The sequence below is a fragment of the Haliaeetus albicilla genome, chromosome 20, assembly GCF_947461875.1.
Source record: "Haliaeetus albicilla chromosome 20, bHalAlb1.1, whole genome shotgun sequence".
NCBI lineage: Eukaryota > Metazoa > Chordata > Aves > Accipitriformes > Accipitridae > Haliaeetus > Haliaeetus albicilla.
The window spans coordinates 5,579,133-5,595,123 of NC_091502.1; the positions used below are offsets into that span (position 1 = coordinate 5,579,133).

At 49.1% G+C, this 15,991-nt stretch overlaps 1 protein-coding gene across 2 annotated transcripts; it reads right to left on the reverse strand.

Moving 5' to 3' along the window:
• Positions 1-7,463: 7,463 nt before the first annotated feature.
• RASL11A (RAS like family 11 member A) lies at positions 7,464-15,781 on the reverse strand. 2 transcript variants are annotated; one of them, XM_069808101.1, is made up of 4 exons: positions 9,795-15,781; positions 8,983-9,039; positions 8,827-8,906; positions 7,464-8,648 (listed from the first exon to the last, which is right to left on the reverse strand). In XM_069808101.1, exons 2-4 carry the CDS (start codon positions 9,035-9,037, stop codon positions 8,196-8,198), a joined length of 588 nt encoding a protein of 195 aa, XP_069664202.1. In that variant the 5' UTR covers positions 9,038-9,039; positions 9,795-15,781; the 3' UTR covers positions 7,464-8,195. The 2 variants fall into 2 exon arrangements, with proteins under 2 accessions (XP_069664202.1, XP_069664201.1); XM_069808100.1 differs by lacking the exon at positions 9,795-15,781 and adding an exon at positions 9,151-9,329.
• Between the last annotated feature and the right edge of the window lie 210 nt (positions 15,782-15,991).

Sequence of the window (15,991 nt, forward strand, 5' to 3'; positions counted from 1 at the left end):
TTCAACAGGAGCAGTGCAAAGCCGATGTGCTGGTGTAGGATGGCATCCTACTGCCTACATAACAGCCATGCAGGAAAGGATCTGGGCTTTACTATGAGACTTCAGTGAGAATTTAATGCGAGTCAGGCAAACCATATACTGGAGATGTGTTAGGAGCAATGTGACTGGTAGTCGGAGGGTAGTTATTATTCCCTTTCTACTCAGTGTTGGTGAGGCTGCCCCAGAAATGTTGTCCCACGTTGGGACCCCCAGTTCAAGAGGTCATTGAGAAACTGGAGCAAGTCCCCTGGAGTGCTGCCAAGATGGTCGGTGGCCTAGAGCGTATGATCTGCAAGGAGATGCTGAGGGACATGGGTTTGGGTAGTCTGGCAAAGAGGTGGCTTAGGAGAGTTCTAAAACCAGCCTGCACTTACATGAAGGGGAACGGCAAAGAAATGGAGCCAAACTCTCCATGTTAGTGGCAAGCTATACAGAAAAAGCCTGGTCTTCACTGGAGTGAACAGGTTTGTCTCTTCGGGGGCCTGAAGGAGGGTCATGGAGTGGACCTCTGTGGTGGAGCTCTGACCACCCACTCCAGCCGACAGCTCACTGCCTTGCTCTGCCTTGGCTGGCCCCAGCCAGCTCCCTCCGAGCCAGTGCCCAGGCACTGCTCTGGGAACAACTCATTCCCCAAGTTGTGCCCAAAAGACAGCATGGACAGGGTGGTGCGAGGGTCCTCCCCCACGACCTTTAATAGGACCCTGTCACGCATTGCACCCCAAAGTGCCTCCACAAGCCCCGTGCGAGACAACACAAAGCCTGGTTTGCATTATAAAAATACCACTCGTGGGCTCAAACACAGCTTTCAAACAATTTTGGATGTTTTGAACTGCAGGGGGGAAAAAAGGGAAAATATTGTCATTAGGGACCTGAGTATCCCAGAGGTCCCAGAAGAGACCCAAGACTGAATGCTATTTTATGTAGACCTACATAATCTAGGGACAATTAGCTTTAAGCAGAGTGGATATGGACCAGTCCACTGGGCCCTGAAACTGGGATTTAGTCACCAGCCCTCTTTCAGCTGGCAGCATAGGCACAGGCGAGGAGACTTACAGTCGATTGCCAGGGGAAGCCTCCCCCATGGCTGTAAGTCACGTCCCCCAACTCAGCTCCCTTCTAGGAGGACATTGAAGACCAAGGAGGGCAGAAGCAGTGAAGGGTGGAGCCCACCGTGTTACCTCCACGTAAGTAAGAAACTTTTACAATTACCAGCTCCCTTTGTACAGCTCGGAAGCACGTGTCTGTGCAGTGTGGTGGGGAGGAGAAGCGACCTCTCCTTACCTCTCCTTCTCTGCTGTGTCCACGTGAAGGTGGACCCACGAAACTGCCAGATTCCTCCTGTATTTTCCCCTTACTGTGCAAGAGGATGATGCAGGCAGCAAGACAGCTCATTGCCCAGATTAAAATAACTCGGTTCTGCTTCAGATCTTGCTTGTATTTTATCAGCTTCGTATCTGAACATCTGATTAACAAAGGCAAATGGACTATAACATCTTCTAAGCAATCTTGCTCAGAAATCCCTGAAACAATCCAAAGCCAGGGAAAACAATTCATTGCATCTGATGCATCAGTTCTTGGAATTTTAGCTATATTAGGCAATACCTCTTTGTGCACTCAAATTAGCCTAATTGCATGCATATTTATTGTGTTCTGTTCTTTAGTATCTAGGCAAAATCAAAGTAGGCTGTTTCACTACTGAGATGGCAATTTTGCATAAGAAATATGCACAGTTTTACATCAGACCAATAACGCTATTCCATTATTCAAAACCAGAGCTAAAATTAGCAGTCACCTCAACAATCAAACGCATATTTTATCTTCAAGGTATGAGCCCGAATTAGCACAGACCTCTGCCTCCTATCAATAGCCCTTAATTCTAGATAGGCTCTTCTACGCCAAGATCATTGGCATGAGATAGGCACGTGAGATTCAGATTACCTCTTACATTTGCATCTTCCTATTTAAATACTAAAGGGACTCCAGAAGTCACATTCCATCTGCATTCATTTGCTATGTGCTGGAAAACTACATAAAACTCCAGATCTGACATTTTATATATCTTTTTCATAGCAAATCACTTGCTGGTACCTGTTTAAAGGAAAATGGAGTCAAACCCACCTTCAGAACTGCACCTGCTTGTGCTCACTCCAGAAGCACCAGTGCTTTCTTGAGGCCCTCCTTAATATTATACGGCATCTTTCCCCACATTGGGTGACCAAGGGATGGGGAGCCCCCAGCACAGAGCAGGTGGTGTAGCTCATCTGCACATTCTAAATAACAGCCAAAGCCTTGTTGTGCAACAGCCACAAAATGGTCCATTAGGAGGTCTTTTAATAGGCCATGCATGAGCAGCACTTGGACAGATGGAAAAATTCCCTCTTGACCAATGCTGTGTTTTAAGCACCCTTAATCTGCAGGGACATTGCCACTTGAATGGGATACTGGGCACCTTGAAGAATGCAATAAACCCAAACAAAGCTCTCTGGTTTAGCCTCTATATGCTGTCTGAGACCTGAAGGGGTGAGAGAAAGGGTAATAAAAATCATAGTTCTGATATAAAATCCTCAAATGTCCCTCCTGCCTGTGCTGACAGAGTGGTTACTTCGTGTCTAAAGCCCAGGCCAGCTTTTTCCCAACTCAGTTCAGAGGTGGGTGGAGGAAATGTGGCTGCTCAGAGATGGTGAAGAATGACAAAATACTGTAAATCTGGACCATGGACTTGTCTCCTTATTGCTGGGGTGCACAGACTAAGGGGGGGCTGCCCAAGATGGGGGCTTCACGCAGGGTGATTCCTCCCTGTGAAGGAGCAAAATGGTCAGATGTGCCTCCTTCTCTTCATGGGCCGTAGAGGATGCTTTGCTCAGAAGCTGCTGAGATGTCTCAGTTCAGGTGAGGGCAGGACCCAGGGCTAATTCCTGGGGGCTGGGGGGGCAGCTGCCCCCATCACTGGCGCTAGGCACGATGGGGTGACAGCCAGGCTTTTTCCTTCCCAGCCGCTGAATGCAACTCACCTATTTTCACCCAAATCAGCCTAATCGCATCCATATTTATCGCCTGCTGTTGCATTACTGGTAGGCAACACCTCCTTAGCTGCTTTAGATCCTATGGGGCTGCCAACAGCACGCTGCTGTCGCTGTGGTTTCTCCGTGATCTCTGCACTCCTCGGGCTTCTGCCAGTTCTGTCTCCTAGGGCTAAAGAGACCTTCGACTTTTTAATATCGAAAGAAATGGTATCAGTGGGAAGTCTGCTTGCTGAGCATGGTTCGGATCAAACCATGTTCTTGAAGGCTCCTGGAGGGTATCAGGGCTGTGAGCCCCAGACAAGCAGCACATCGCTTTGCCTGCGCTGGGATTTGTTTGCAGGAGGGGAAGGAAGTATCAGCTGCAGGACCGGAGTTTGTAATTCACCTCACTGCCCCAGCCGGGGGAGAGTTTAGTCCCCTCTTCTCAGAGCTGCTCCCAGAAACAATATTTGCTGATATTGGATTACCATCCCAACAGGGTGGGGGGGGAATTACTATGAAATGTTTACAACGACCATTTGAAACCTGAGAAGAGGATGTTTTTAGTAACGGGGAAAGAGCCAAATACCTTAGAAGAGAAATATTCCAGCTTCAAGAATTAATTACCGCTTCCCAGTAATGCAGGTTGACAAATAACCTTGCGCAATTTCCTGGACAGATACATTTTAATGGCAATATTCTGCACAGACCAAGAGCAAAATAGAGTTTGCTGAACCATGACCCCACAAGCCTGGGCAGATGCCTTTGCCCAAGCACTTACCCAGCAGAGCCCAAAGGATGAGGTGTGGGGCTAAAGCAGCCACCTATACACAGCACCTTACACCATGAGGGCCTCTGGGTGAGGACTTCTCCTATGGATGGTTATGTTCAGTCAGGAAAGGAAAACATGGCTAGCAACCAACCAAGTGCATTTTTAAAAATGGCAGCTATAACTTCTGTGGAGCTCTAGAATCATTATGCAAACTTTACTACATAGTTTTTGAATTGTAAATCAAGTATCATAGGCCAGCGAAATGGATGCTTAGTTTCTGTATCCTAATTTTTCTTTCGGTACTGTGGGAAGATAGTACATAACTGGTTATGCTCCACAATATACACTGGCATAATAAGTCACAATATGTATTTATACTTCTTTCAGTCAAAAGCATCAAGCAATGAATGTAGTAAGAAAACTTCATAAACCAATTATCTCAAAACCATTTTCAATAAAAAGGCATTGCTTTCTCCTTTTTTTAGATAAGTGGAAAGAGGAGAGCGGTGGAAGAGCGAGTGTGAGAATCAACAGGGTTTTCTGGAAGTCTGAATTGTCAATAATTACCCCAAATCCAAGCTGAGCTGCTGTTTTGTGAGCCATGTTCTAACTCATAATAAGCTTTTCAGGGATGTCACTCTGAAGGTACCTCGGGAAGACAGCTCTTTGTAGGATTGCATGTACCTCAGTGAAGTGACGCAGCGACAGCATCATCCCAGGAGATATTGCTCCTAGAAGGACAACTGGCTTTGGATCCTGGCTTTAGGAGCAACTGAAGAGTCCGTGCTGTCTTACCAGTGTGAATCACCAGCAGTGACATGCCAAGTGCAACAATTGCCGCAAAAGGTCAACTTTCCCTAAAGGACTTTATCCTGAACCTATTCAGACCTTCCTAAATAAACAGCAGCTTCACCAAAAGCTATGAAAGTCCCCCAGGACTAAAATTGTTTTCTAGGAGACCCAAGCATGGGATGCAGATTTATTTCCAGTCGTCCGTCCATCCAAACCTCGACCGCTTTTGCTCCCTGTCTGAAGCTGGAACCCAGCTCTTGCCCATGATGTGAACGTGGTCCTTCTTGTCCATGGTCCGTCTCGCCCATGGTCCTTCATCCGAACAAAGCACAGAAATACAGCATGGACCTGCGGCACTGACCATCCCGTGTGCTGATAGCCAAGGCCCTGGCAAGAGGCAGCGAGGAAGCAGCCCGGGTCCCAGCTGCTTGAGCAGGGCAGAAAACAAGGGGACATCCATAAAGCCTTTTGAAGAAAACATCCCTATCTCTGTCTAGGGATCTGCGGCTCCTGAACTGAAGCACATGGAACAAACAGGTTGATGGCAGCAGCTATTTTAAAATTCATGAAGTCTTAAAGCATTACTGGATGATTTCAGTGCTGGGAGATAACTAGACAAAATAGCCCAACAGGGGGGAGATGCTGATGTAGTAGCAGCCATAATAGGGCGTGATGGCGCACACATCCCTGCTTCTGAAAACCCACTCATCCGTCTTGTCAGGGGAAATTGCTGTGATTCTGTTTGATAGTGGAGGTGGTGGGAGGAAGGAGGCAGATGCATATTTTCTTCTGATCAAGGAGAAAGGCCAGGCTACACCCCACTTACCCTCCTGAAGCTGCCCTGGCCTCTGGGTGAAGGGCTTAGAGACTGGTGATGGCAAATATTCTGTAGGAAGGGCATGAGTGGCCATGGCCCAAGAGAAACAAGGCTTTGGAGCTCCTCTGCTAGCACTTGAGAGATGCTTTTCCCTCCCTGCTCCGCTGTGGCCCTCTTTGCCTGCTCGCCTAGGACTGAAGAAAACGCCGGGGCAAAACGAGCTGGGAACCAGTGGGCTCCTCCTGCACCTCGCCTGTCAGCTCAGGGTTGCCCAGGCTGAGAACTTCTGGGGGAAAGTAAATCTGTGCCAGCCAGGGCAAATCCTGACAAACAGCTTAAATGCCTAATTTATGTACTTGTACCCAAAAGCGTTATCCAGAATGTCCCAGCTCAGCTGCTGCCTTAGACTGGAGGCAGGTCAGAGCAGCCCTCCCTCCCTGCCATGGGCATGCTTTAGCCAGCGAGATTCCCCATTACATCCCCGAGGGGCCTCATCCTGCTCCCAACACAGGGCCGAACCAGCCCAACAGCATGGGAAGCGTGGGGAGGGGACGGGAGGTCTCCACCTGAACGTGGGTGCCTACGTAACGAGGGGCATCTCTTTAGGTTCTCCCCATCGCAGAGACGGGGCAAATGACTGTATTTACCCTCCTGCTCCTGCCCAAATTCTCCCCCTGTCCCACAGCAGGGCCCCGAGCTCCTGCTTTGCCAGGGGCAGCGAGAGGCACTGGAGGTTGGTGCCTAATGCTCTTCTTCACCTCGTCTTGGAGGACCATGGTGAGACGCAGACAGGTCCAGTACATGTTACCTGCCCTCTTAGCATATTTTGTGCTCATGTATAAGCTGGATACCTTTAGCAACTTGCTTGGTGAAACTCTGTACTGGATACGCGAGTAGGAAATCAAGCTTCGTCATTTCCAAAACCAAAAACCCACCCAAACTGTATCACAGCGGTAATTTCTCTTGGAAACAATGTTATCCCTGATTTCAAGATGGTGAAATGCTGCATAAATACCCCACTTGTGATTTTTCAACTGCCCTTCAAATTTCCCCATGAATGTGTGGCCCATGTGGTGAGTTTGAGTCTGCCAGGGATGTGATCGTTCTCATCCACCCCGTCCCCCTGCTCCCCTCGAGCCCCCAGCCCAGAGTCCTGGGCCTGGCAGAGCAACTCTCAGAGCAAAGAAATATTTAAAATGTGTTCTAAACAGTACTTTGATTTGCCCAGGCTGGCACCATGCTTTTGCACTTCCATGAATTCACTCAAGAGTTTCGGACCCAGTTTGCAGTCCCAGTTTCAGTCCGTTCCTGCAGGTCTGGAGCTGGCTCCCTTCAGTTCTCCCATTCCCTTTGCCAGGGCCTTCAGAAAGGAGATCTACAGATAATGTGCCTGGATGGGGAATACTGCTGCTGGCATCCCACACCCCTACCCAGTGCTAACACGGGGCTCTGATGCTTAAGCATCATCCTTAACTTGCTCAGTCACCCCTCCCTCGATTACCACCTTCAGCAAGACTTTCATCTGCAGATCAAGAGTGGAGGTGTCCCAGAAAGCTTCACGTCCCAGGGGTCAGAAACAACCGAGACTGCCCGCTAACTGCAAGGCACAGCAGCGTCCCTGCAGCACAGGGACTTACACAGCAGCTACCCACTTTTCCTAACAAAAGGAAGGAAGAAAACGGTCTTTGGAGTTAATCTATGAGATTGAAAAAAACAAAACAAAACAAAACAAAAAAACAAAACAACAAGAAAATCTTACTGGAGTTGTGCTTAAGTGGGGACACCAAGTTTCCCCCTGTACGGGTTACTCCACTTCCACACCTTCTACTCAGCATGGAGCAGAGCTTTATTTTTTACCAATACCATGCACATACTTCAGAGGCATATTTGAAGTGCAAACCCCACATTCCATGTTCAGACATCCAGTAAGCAGTTAATAAAAACCATTCTAGTATGGTACAGAGCTTATGTGAAATAAGAGTAAGAAGTCTGACCTGTTTCCAATGACTACAAAATTGCCCTGGGAAAGATAAAGATGTGATTCCTTTTAAATGTAGCTATTTTATTAAGGGAACCTACGCATCAGTCCTTCCTATCACACATCTCCAGAGAAAGCAACAGCCATCCTACACACTCCCCTGCTGCGGATTGCTCAGCATTACAGTAATCTGTAGGAGAAACTCAACCCTCCTGTCAAATGCTTTCGGCTCAAAAGATTAATTCTGTGGGATAGATCTCTACAGCACATCAGAAATTGGAACTCATTCCTAACAGCTTATCATCATTCAGGTGATTACAGGTGCAAGTAAAACAGCAGTTGTTGAGGGAAAACAGAGATCCTGTTACAATCAGAATTCTTACAGGCTAATAAAGCTTTTTTCTTTTTTTTCTCTCCATATAAAGCTTTCCATCAAAGGCTTTCCAAGCATTTTATAATGTTACATCATCATCATTCCCATTTTACAAGCAGGAAACTGAGGCCCAAGAAAGTCATCTGAGCAGAGTAAACCAGCAAATCCCAGCCCAAAACAGAAATGGAATCAAAACCTCCTGGCAAAAACCCCCTTCTCCAACTACCTCTATTTAGTTGCTATGCAGCATTTTTTTTTTTTTGTAAAAATAACCCAAGCAGTCAAACAAGAGGGAGTGGCAAGGAAATTGCAAGCTTCAACATACTTCCATACTGCTGGCATTAGTACAAAAATAAAGATTTTCATTAACTAGTTTACAAAAATAAAGTCTATGGAGTCACACAGGATCTCATCGGGGGGGTTTATTTGACTTTCGAAGATAAAGCCTGTTTGAAACGTCTCTTTAGATCTTGCATGTTGGGAGACTTGGGCCGAGGGATGATGGACGACCGCCTCCTGTCCGTGCTGCCGGCGTGCTGTAGTTTGCTGACCTCCTTGCAAAGATACTGGAAAACATCGCAGACGCCTTGGGAGTCATCGCTCGTGGAGATTTCCAAGAACAGGCTGCCCAGTTCGTTTGCCAGCTGTAGTCCCTCTTTCGCCTGTACTTGCCTGGCGTGGAGGAGGTCCGCTTTGTTCCCCACGATAATGACGGGAGTCCTGGCATCTGGGTGGACCTTGCGTACGTGCTGGTAGAGAGGTCGGACTGACTGGTAGCTGCTGTAGTCCGTGATGGAGTAGACCAGGAGGAAGCCCTCTGCCCACTTCACGCAGCGGGACAGGGAGTCCAGCACCTGCACGCAGTCCTCCTGCACCTGCGGGACGACAGGGAGCACAAATTGGGCATCGGGTAATGAAAGTACGAAGCCTGTATCACAGACAGCACCGTTAAACAGGTCCAAAGGGAAGCCCGAGCACCGTCTTGGGAGACTAAGCCCAGACTTGGAGGAGCCTGGGGCTCAAAACCTGGGAAGAACCGAAGTGTCTCCGTACCTGGACGCTCCCTGGCGTGTCTTGGATCTGCACGGCAACGTGGTCCCCCTCCAGACAGACCAGCCGGGAGTAGAGGTTACCTGGGGAGGCAGAGAGCCGTCAGGCACCAAGCGGCGGCCCCGGGGGGGGGTTCCCCGCCGCTCCCCGCCGCCTCACCTGTGTTGGGCTCGTAGTCCCCAATGAACCGCTTCGTCAAGAACCGCACGATCATCGCTGAAAACACAGAGGGGCCGCGTTAGGGCGGGACGGACAGGGGCAAAGGGGGACGGACAGGGGCAAGGAGGGACAGACAGACACCCCCGCGCCCCCCCAAGCCCCACTCACCGCTCTTGCCGACGCCGCGGGCGCCCATCACCGCCAGTCGGACCTGGGCGCCCGGCGGCCCCGGGGCGCACTCGGCGATGGGGGCCAGCAGGAAGGGCTGCGACATGCTCGGCAGGCGCATGGGAGGGGAGGCTCGGCTCGGCTCGGCTCGGCTCGGGCTCGGCTCGGTTCCGCTCGGCAGCGGCCGGCCGCCAGCGGCTTTTAAAGGCTCCGGCAGCAGCGCGGTGCCGCCCCCCCCCCCCCCCCCGCCTCCGCTGTACCGCCCCCAGCCCGGCCGCTCCGCCCAGCAGTTCCCCCCCGCAAAAATCTCTTCCCCCCCACTCGGCCCTCAGTTGGACCCCTGCCCCTTCTTCTCCACCACCTTGCCCGTTCCCGGAGGGTAGCCCCCCCCCCTCCGCGGGTGCAGGCACCGGGGAAAGGGACACAACAGCCCGGGGAAGGCCATGCAAACCGCTGCCCAGGTTTGGGAGCGGGCACGGCAGCACCCTGCCCTGCATCCCCCTCGGACGGCGGCACAAGCCTCGCTGGGTTTGGGAGGGTGCACCTCCACACCCCACGCCAGCCCCCACCACCGGCAACAGGCTCCTGCTGTACGCACCCCGGGACTCAAGTCGTGAACGCAGGGAAATGATTTATTCTTTTACTTCAAGCTGTTTTGTTCCCCACACCCGAACGCATCCCTCCACAGTCAGCGTGGAAATCCCAGCTTGTGGATCAAGCAACGGCCAGCCCTGAAACCAAAGCAGTCCACGGGGCCTTGAGGTCTGGATGAGGCCCTTTGGGTTTTTAAAGCGGAGGAAAGTTTCAAAGAACGGCGCTCCACCACCGGCTGCTGCTAAACGAGCCTCAAACCTGCAAACAGCTGTGTGGATATTTCAGTCTCTCTGCAAACCGTTTCCCTGGCTCCTGCGAAACCGCTTCCGCAGCGCGCAGCTTTGCAAGCATGTAAGTGTTTACAAGATAAATAAACCACTCAGGGGCTGCTTTATTTTTATCAGGGAGATAACACAAGCCAGCAGGAAACAACGTGGAAGCAGCCAGCAGGTTGGTACTCGAAAGGAGCAGGATGGGTCTGTGGTCTCGCAGCCCGGTGCTGTGGGGGGACGGAGCCGCCATGGGAGCTGCTGGGCCCCAGCTGAGGGGCTGATGCCCTGGACACCCCCAGGCAGGCAGCCGAGCCGAACCTTGGCAGCGCACTGGTGCTACACTCCGTCACCTTCCCCATCCATACAGCTCTCAGAAGATGCACGCAATGACAACAGGTCATGTTTTTCCTTGTTTTCCTCTTGTCCTCCCCCTTACTTTCGCCCTACATCCACGCAACAGCCCAGGTACCCGATCTGCTGTGCACCTCTTCGGACTTCCACAGCCCCAGTCCCTCCAGCGATGAAAACTCAGAACAAGGGCACCAGCATAATGTCGCCAGCTCTGTTCTACCAGAGCCCAGGTGTTCCTGAGGACAGTGAACCCTTGGCACCATGGAGACAAGGATGGGGAGGAACTGCTCCCCCCTTCCCATGGGTGCAGAGTTCATGCAGGGAGTGGAGGCACAGCTCAGGCTCTGCACCCCACCAGTGGTCAGAGGACCGGCCATCCCCCAGAGCAATGTTCTGCCCTGTTTAAAGATTCTCCCCTGGTGCCCCAGAAATGTTCTACCTAATGACAATTACACACTGCTCTTTGCTGAAGGGTTACACACACTTCACAGTAAAGACCACATTAATTAATATCAGTTAAAGTAGTGCCTGCAGAAAAGCACAGTGGAGGAAGTGCCGTTGATCATTTGTGTTACTCTAATGCCTAAGAACCCTTACGGTAACATCAAGGCCACTTTTAACCTCAAAACCTGATTCGTCTTTAAAATTTCTAGTTCACTTCCCATCATGCCAGTGAGCCCTTTTCTTTTTGTAACAAGATTTCTCTTGTACCACTAAAAGCTTTTGGTTTCCAGAGGTTCATGCTATTGTCATCTGCTCCCATTGTCATGCAGCACCACTTGTCTTTGGCCTTGCTCACAGTGCCAACACAGGCTATTTTTATGCATTTCTTTACAAAAGAGCTATCAGAGTACATTCAGCATGCCCTTGGAAGAACGCTACCGAAATGAGTCCGTTCCAGGCAGATGATTCCCAGGCGCTGAGCTGTGAAAGCAGTAGTATTAAACAACCACTGCTCCCAAAACTCGAGGAGCTCCCCCTTTCTGGGCAGCTGTGGAGCTCATGCTGCCTCACCTGCTGCTGAGAGCACCCCCAAAGGGCAAACAGTGATGGTTGAGCACAGAGATGACAGTGCACAAACCCAGGTAGGAAACCCTGTGAAGGAATTGATTTCCAGGGAGCGACACGCTGCCTCTCCATCAACACCTACTCTGGCGCAACAGGAGCAGCTCAGTAGGTTGAAGCAGTTGGGGCTCAAATTCCTCACACGTTGGGACTCAGATTAGCTGTCCCCATTCTGCAGACTAAGCGATCCCTGGGATGTACGGGCCTCAAAGCTATCCCAAGGAGCCTTTCCCTTCTCGGCTGGAGGTCCTACTTGGAAGCACCAGGCTGTACTTTCACCCACCCTGTGCAGATGGACCATGCCACCATCCCTGTGGCCTATCACTATCCCCTTTCCCACAGCACCACCACTCAGTCCCGCTCACATGGAGTCCCAGGGATACCACAGGGCTGCCTGACTCACCTCCCAATTCCAAGTTCTGGTAACATTCAACAGCAGGTACTCTTGGGGGAGGTGGCTTACTCCTGTGGCTGCAGCAAGGAGGACATCCTGAGAGCCTCTGGAGCAACCTTCTCCTCTAAGAAACAAAATGCCCAGTGTCTTCCTGGGAGTTTTTGATGATGTCGTGGAGTCAGCTAGAAGTTCCAGGCTTAAGATTGGCAGAACCATGTGAGGTAATGAGCAGCAGGCACAAAGCTTTTCCATGTGGAGAAGCAGTGGTGAGAACCTTTGCTGTGAGCTGGCATGGCTTTGCCACTCTCCTATGAACTTTCAGGAGCACAAACCCAAGTTCAAGTCTGCAGTATTCCTTAGACTCCACAATTCCTGCTGATCAATGGCTAAAGAGTTTGAAGTGGGCATGGACAAAAAGGTGATTGAGGGCCCAGGGGCCATCACCCAAAGCCTCTTCCTCCAAATAGTGGAAAATGAAATCAGCAACCTCAACCAGACCTTTGCATTTTTTTGGGTTCCTGAGCTATAGGGGTGCTGCTGATGGGAGCAATGTCCCTACCCAACACTTGAGCAAGGATGGTTACAACTATGCAAATCCCAGCAGCTACAACTTGATTCTTATGCAGACCTTGGTAGCACATCCACTGAGGTAGGTGCATGGACATGAAATGCTCAAGATCCGCGTCTTCCCTACCACCACCCTCAGAATCACAGGGGTTGCCGGTACCTTGATCCCATGCAAGGAAGCCGTTTGCAGCAGTAGGGTGCCCTCTGCACTGTGGGAGACTCTACCCACACCCCTGAGTCATGAGGTACTACCCAGACAACGATAAGCCCAGTTTAACCATATCCTTTCACCACACACCCTGAATTATGGAAGCCACTGCACCTCACAAGGACAGCGGGAACCTGTCTGTCTGAGCTGGGATAGGGAGGATCACTTTCTCTAGCAGGTGTATGCACAGCTCTTGGCATCCTCTGGACCAGTCAGGACACCCCAGCACAGCATCGGCGTCTGGGATGCCAGCTGTCCTTTTGATCACAAGGACCATGAACATGCTGAGTCCAGGACTGCACTGAGAAGGACAAGGGAGTGAACATCAGGACTGTTTCCCCCATCTGATACATACAACGGGAAGATTACAAAAGGATGAATTGTTTGTACGTCCTCATGGCAGCTGCTCACCTGCCTCTCCCCCAGGAATGGGGCTGGAGGTGTCTGCATATCCCTCACCCCCCTTAGGCATGCATGCTTCACCTTCTCCATCCTGGGGTCCTCAGCCTGCAGCCCCTTTGCACAGGCATGATTCCTCCTCCCCCGTCCTTTCTGCCTTTTCAGTGACCTTCCTGGCCACACACAGTATTAGCACTAACACTTGCCTACACAGCCCTAGGGAAATCTCAGGCCTCGGTGCCACTGATACGCTAAAAGAGGCAAAAGCCGACAGCTCGGGAGGCTTCCTTGCTTCTTCTCCAAGAGAAGACAGGAAGATTTTGGTAGGGCCTTCAGCAGGGAACCAGCTGCAATGGTCTGAGGCAGTAAAACCTGGAATGGAGGAGGCAGCTCAACCCCCACCTCCCAATTAGGCTGAGTGGAACTGAGACAAAGCACTACACTGAAGTGTAACGGCTTGTGCTAATGGATTAGCACTTCACTCTCCACATGTTGTACAGGGACAGCCTGTCCACCAGCTCTGGGATAACAAAGTCTCTATGCTAGAAGGGGACTGGAAGACAGGCAACACATAATACTGAACTTCTGTGAAACTGGCTTTTAAACGAGGGATTCCTGAATTCTGCTAGCTCAAGGTGTGTCCAATTATGTGGGAAACCGATAGCTTTGCAGATTTCACAAGGGTTCTCCACAATTCAAAGTATCATGGAATGAAACAAAATTCAACTGCCACAGTGTGGAGCTGACACACCTAACCTGTAGCTGGCACGCACGCTGCAAGCTTTTGCTCACTAGGCACAGCCTCAGAACAGGAGCGCAGAGAAGCAGTTACAGCTTATGGGTCTAGTGTGTAAAACCCCTTCCAGGGAGAGCTGAAGGGGAGAGTAACTTGCAACTCCGAACACCATAGGAAACATGTATCCTCCACCCAGAGGGGCAGAAAGGCTGAACTGCCCAAAATCACTCTCCTTCCCTCCCAAATCTTCTGCAAGTTCTGCATACACCTAGAACTACTCTCTTCTATAAAGAAGGATGCATTTCAATTTAGACAGTAGTTTCATGACTGAAGATGTCCTGACAGGCAGCTTCTTAAGCAACTTTTCTCAATTCACAGATCTCCCTCTTTTGTCAGGACTGTGCAAAAACAGGGCAGCTGAACACATGGGAAGCGAACTTCAACAACAGATACAGAGATCTGCAAATATCTGGGCCGTGCTTCTGCAAACCTGAGATTACCAGGAAAACCACCACTGCACTGAAAGCAACTAATAGGTAGTGTCTATAAACACAAGGCACATTAAACCTTAGTTAATTTGTCCTGTTTTCAAAAAAGAAAAACCAACCCCAAAAGGCTGTTCTCTTCCTGTACAAACCCAGTTCAGTCATTTCTGGGAATCCCAACCAAGGAAAGCATTCCCTCCTTCTCCTCCCAGCCCACACACAGCTTCCAAATATGCATTTAAGAGCATTTACTGTCGGCATAGTGACCTTAAAAACACCAAACTAAATAAACTGAAAATTGTTGCAATGCACAGCACCTCTGGAAGCACAGCTCTTAAATGAGACCCACTGTGTGCTGTTTAGTCTTATTATTCCAAATTGTTGAAAATAAATTCAAAAGTTTAGAACTACCCACCACTTATAGTTACTGTTAACCATTTCATCACGATGCTACAGCTAATCCACTTGAATCTTGGCAGATAAGTACAAGACATAGAACCAAAATAACTTACACAAGCATGCCTACGAAAATTTAAAATACCATCACCAAAGATTGTACCCAGTAAAACCTCCCATGTAACTCCTTCAGATGCAAAGCCCAATGTAAAACAAGACTTATCTCATGAGTCAAATACCCATTTATCCTTTAATTTATAAGCAATCTGTACACAGTTTTGACGCTTCTGCTTAAGGCACTTCAGAATTAAGGGAAAAAGCAAACATCATCTCTCCATTTCTTACTCCCAAGCCTACTAGCTGTCCTACAACTGACTACACAATAATTTTCAACAGTCAATACCTACAAATTGCTTGAGATCACTGCCTTCCCTAGTATTTTACTCTCTCTAAACACAGACATTATGTTTAGACACTATTAGTTTTACATCACTTACTTGAGGTAGCTAAGCAATGCCTTACATCACACTTAGAAAGGTAGATTATTTATCCGTATCTACAACACAGTTAAGCTTAAGTTTATGCATGTTCAAAGCTAACTAAGCAGGTTACCTTCAGCAGTTTCTTTAGCAAGCTTCACACCATTTCAAACAAAGCTCACAAAACCAGCACTGGTTAGTAAGTAGTCAGCTAAAGATGTTCTTCCATTCAAGAAACCCTGGGCAGGTAGCAGTGGGCTTTTGTGAAGTATCAATAAAATCAATGGGATGAGAGGAATGCATTACAACATTCAGGTAGATGCTTAGATTCAACAGACACACAACAAACATACAAAATGCAAGTGTTCAGCTATGCCAGCCAATTCAAATGATAAAAATCAAATTACAAAGGCTGGCAGTTTTGTGTTTCTAAACTACTACTACTTCCTAAAAATGGTTATTGGCCTGGGGATGTTCCAAAAATCCTTTTGCAGTTTACAATGACGAAAGACCAAAATCTGCCCACAGCCATTTCTCAAGAGGTTGCTTTCGAAAACTGTTTCCACAATTCTTTGTTATTAATCTGAGGCCCCTTAGCCAAAAGCTTGTATCAATGAGATCTGAACCCCATTATCTCTTTTCCCACACGAAAATTAAACCTGCAAGTGACACTGTACAATTCTTGGTACATGCTCTTAGTTTGCTGGTGAAATATTCCATGTCCTCTCATATTACCTCATGATCATCACTAAGCATTAGCAAATTTCAGTGTTCCCAGGATTTATGGTCTATATAAAATGACTAAACTGATCAACAAAAGCTGCAGATTATTTAAATGACCAAACACCATGCAAGGCAAGTTAAATAAACAAATTTCAATAAAATAAAAGTTTTC

What these genes read in the sequence shown, in the direction of transcription:
- RASL11A (XM_069808100.1), bottom strand. Translation starts at nt 9,271, where the DNA reads ATGCGCCTGCCGAGCATGTCGCAGCCCTTCCTGCTGGCCCCCATCGCC. An exon ending in CCGCGGCGTCGGCAAGAGCG is followed by an intron (nt 9,040 to 9,150) that starts GTGAGTGGGGCT and finishes CTGTGTTTTCAG; the next exon opens with CGATGATCGTGCGGTTCTTG. An exon ending in GGACTACGAGCCCAACACAG is followed by an intron (nt 8,907 to 8,982) that starts GTGAGGCGGCGG and finishes CTGCCTCCCCAG; the next exon opens with GTAACCTCTACTCCCGGCTG.